General features: G+C 41.9%; 1 protein-coding gene across 1 annotated transcript in view; it reads right to left on the bottom strand.

Moving 5' to 3' along the window:
• Positions 1 to 2,625, bottom strand: part of LOC110485200 (voltage-dependent calcium channel gamma-2 subunit) — an 81,028-nt gene extending 78,403 nt beyond the window's left edge. Inside the window, exon 1 of the mRNA XM_036941342.1 lies at positions 563 to 2,625. Within this exon, the coding sequence (XP_036797237.1) occupies positions 563 to 788 (226 nt within the window). The 5' untranslated portion in view covers positions 789 to 2,625. The remainder of the gene's footprint in view (positions 1 to 562) is intronic.
• Between the last annotated feature and the right edge of the window lie 245 nt (positions 2,626 to 2,870).

Genomic DNA, 2,870 nt, shown 5'->3' with positions numbered 1-2,870 from the left:
CTTGAGAGGTGACTGTGTTTGACAACTCAGAAAATACTAAGCACTGCCAGGTCAAAGGGTAAATGACAAGCACTGTTAAGGTACCCCATCAAACCGAGGTCAAATGTGGGGTCTGGATGGAAATAGACCTTTGACAGGAATGGCTGACACTCTGTTGCTTTTGTGCACTGGTCATTATCATATGTTTTCACAATTAGAAATGTTTGAAGAATGGCATGGTCACTTGGTGCTGTTTTGAACAATACAATCGACTGGTGGCAAAGAATGTAGAAAAGTCATGTTTTGAAGGTGTGGTTTGGGGATTGTGTATAGGCCTAAGAGGTGTGAAATGGAGGGTTCTTACAGTAGTTCATTGGCCCAATTCTGTATTTGATACACTGTATGGGGCTTAAGATAAAATTGAACCACATAGCATTTGTCAGTAGAAAAGCAAAGGAGGGGATAAAAGTTATACCGTCAACGAATGGTATAGGTTTTACTACATGTAGCCAAAGGTAATGTAACCACTATGGTATACTGACATGGAGAAAATAAAGTGACTGCCAAAAGCATGCTCAATTACCTTCTAAGCAACACGTCCTCCACAATCCCGAATGGGTCATCACCTCTTCGTTCTTCTTGCTGGTCTCGTTATCGCTGACCGACTTTGACTTGCACGTGCCGCGCGAGTACAGCCAGTAGTCCGTGCCAACCGCGATGGTCATGAGACTGAAGGCGGCAAATGCGCCGACCGTGGTCAATAGCATCTGAACTCCGCGGTCAAACAGACCCATATTTCCGCATTCCATGAAAGGGGGACCCCCTTTCCTCTTGATATATAGGAAATAAATATTTGAAAATTTACGGGACCAAACCAAACTAAAAAAATGGGATATATTTGAGCGAAAGGAGGGGGAAGGAGGTGGATGCGGTAGGAACCTTATGGTTGCGTTTGGGTGAGGACTGACTAAGAGAAATTGGGTTGTCTTTTAGGGTAGTTTGTGGAGGAGGACGCGGTGTCTCTCTCCCCAGATGGGTTCTTACTAAATGTTACCCCAAATATAAGAATTATGGACAAGGTAATGGCCTCTAAAATTGACTATAGCGTCAACTGTTATCCCTATGACTACAACTAGCCTACACTGGCAGTTGCAGCATAAACCTACTAATGTAAAGATAATATTATGTATATTATACAATCACCGTAAGTGATAGGTAGAGAGAGACTGTAATATAAATGGAAAAGGGGATAGCGTCAATCAAAATTCAGTAGGCTATTACGCTTTGAGACTAGCTTTTGTCTCATGCTTTACAATGTAGCATTTAACACATGTAGATTGCTGGCAATGTGTTTCTTGATGTGCAAGGTTAGCAGATAAGTACTATTTTATGGACAGCACTGAATGAATATGAGCTGAAATGGATGAAGAAAAGAGTGGTGTTAGAGTAATGGTAGGCTTACAACAATCCTGCCTGGCAAGTCAATACGTCTCTTAGATGCGAAATTAATTACAATTATTGTTGGCATATAATGTTGAATTTGTATATATTTTATGTTTAATTATGTTTGAATAACGCTATGTGAGGGCTATTATAGTCTAGATGGAAAAGCAAGGAGAGAAACAGGGACGGGAAATGAAGGACAGGGAAAATAAGAAAAGCAATTGTAAATAAATGGACGATTTAAGTCCAGTGGAAACAAATGAAAATATTCCTGGGGTCTATATTATATAAGAAGGTAAAATATTATAGGGCTTGCATCAATTTGATAAATCAACCAACAATGGAATAAAGAAATCAAGCCCAATGAATAAATCAATTAATTGGTAAAGAAACAGATAAATCAGGTCGAAAACAAATTAAACAAACGCTAGATTTCCTTTTTCCTAAAATTCTGATCCCCAGTTTCCATATGTAGCCCTTAGCTCTTCGAAGGTTTCCGCTGAAAATGGGGATTTGCGGTTGGAAAGGGTGCAGTCGACGATCCGGAGAGAGCCGGGTGCATCCAGCAAGGCAAGCCGACCATTACTCGACATAGAGCCGGGAAGATGAGAAAGAGGAGTTGGGGATGCCGCTGGAACTGATCCGTTTTAGTACCACTGTTAATACTGTTGTTACTTGGATATCCAAATGCACGGTTGTATCACACCCAGAACCGGAACCAGAACCTTCCCACTTGCATAGCCCTTGCGCCATGTAAATCGAAAATAATCTGATAGAAAACTCAGTTGCAAATCAAAGCAAAAAACGACAGTATATGTTCCAATCCTTGTTCCTTCCCTTGTTCGTTCAGATGACAGCGGAGTTTTTCTTCTGAGGGTGTAGGAGTGTGTAGCTGGGCTAGAAAAATATTACACAACCGGAGGAAGAGACCGAGAGCACGCCACGCCGACCCAACAGCACCGATCCACAGAGCTGTTGAGAGGGGCGCAAATTGGAGTCCGTATATTCTGGATGTCAGTGTCAGCGCTATGCATTTAATTGAAGTTTTATCCTCTAAAACGATGGTTTATGTCAGTGTTTGAATGCTGATTGTAGTGCTGAAGATTATGAGCATATTTTCTTCCCACATTGACTGATGCTATACTCTGGCTTTAGTAGGCTACAGTGCTCGTCCACCGATGCTGGAAAGATAGCCTATTAAAGATTTTAATTCCATTTCTGGAGTGGAGGGAGGGGTGAGTAGGGGGTGCGGGGGTTGCGGGCTGGTTTTGTGTGTGTATGGGTATATATGTGCGTGTGTGTGTGTGTGTGTGTGTGTGTGTGTGTGCGTGTGTGTGTGTGTGAGTGTGTGAAAAGAGGGGGGTGGGGTTAGTTAGAACTGGTTGAAGGATTATGGAGAACTGTATTTTATATGTATGCATTAGCATTATGAACGTGCTTTGGGTTAT

The sequence above is a fragment of the Oncorhynchus mykiss genome, chromosome 13, assembly GCF_013265735.2.
Source record: "Oncorhynchus mykiss isolate Arlee chromosome 13, USDA_OmykA_1.1, whole genome shotgun sequence".
Taxonomy (NCBI): Eukaryota; Metazoa; Chordata; class Actinopteri; order Salmoniformes; family Salmonidae; genus Oncorhynchus; species Oncorhynchus mykiss.
The sequence above is the reverse complement of the archived record's forward strand: the minus strand, read 5'-3'. Positions and strand labels throughout refer to the sequence as shown.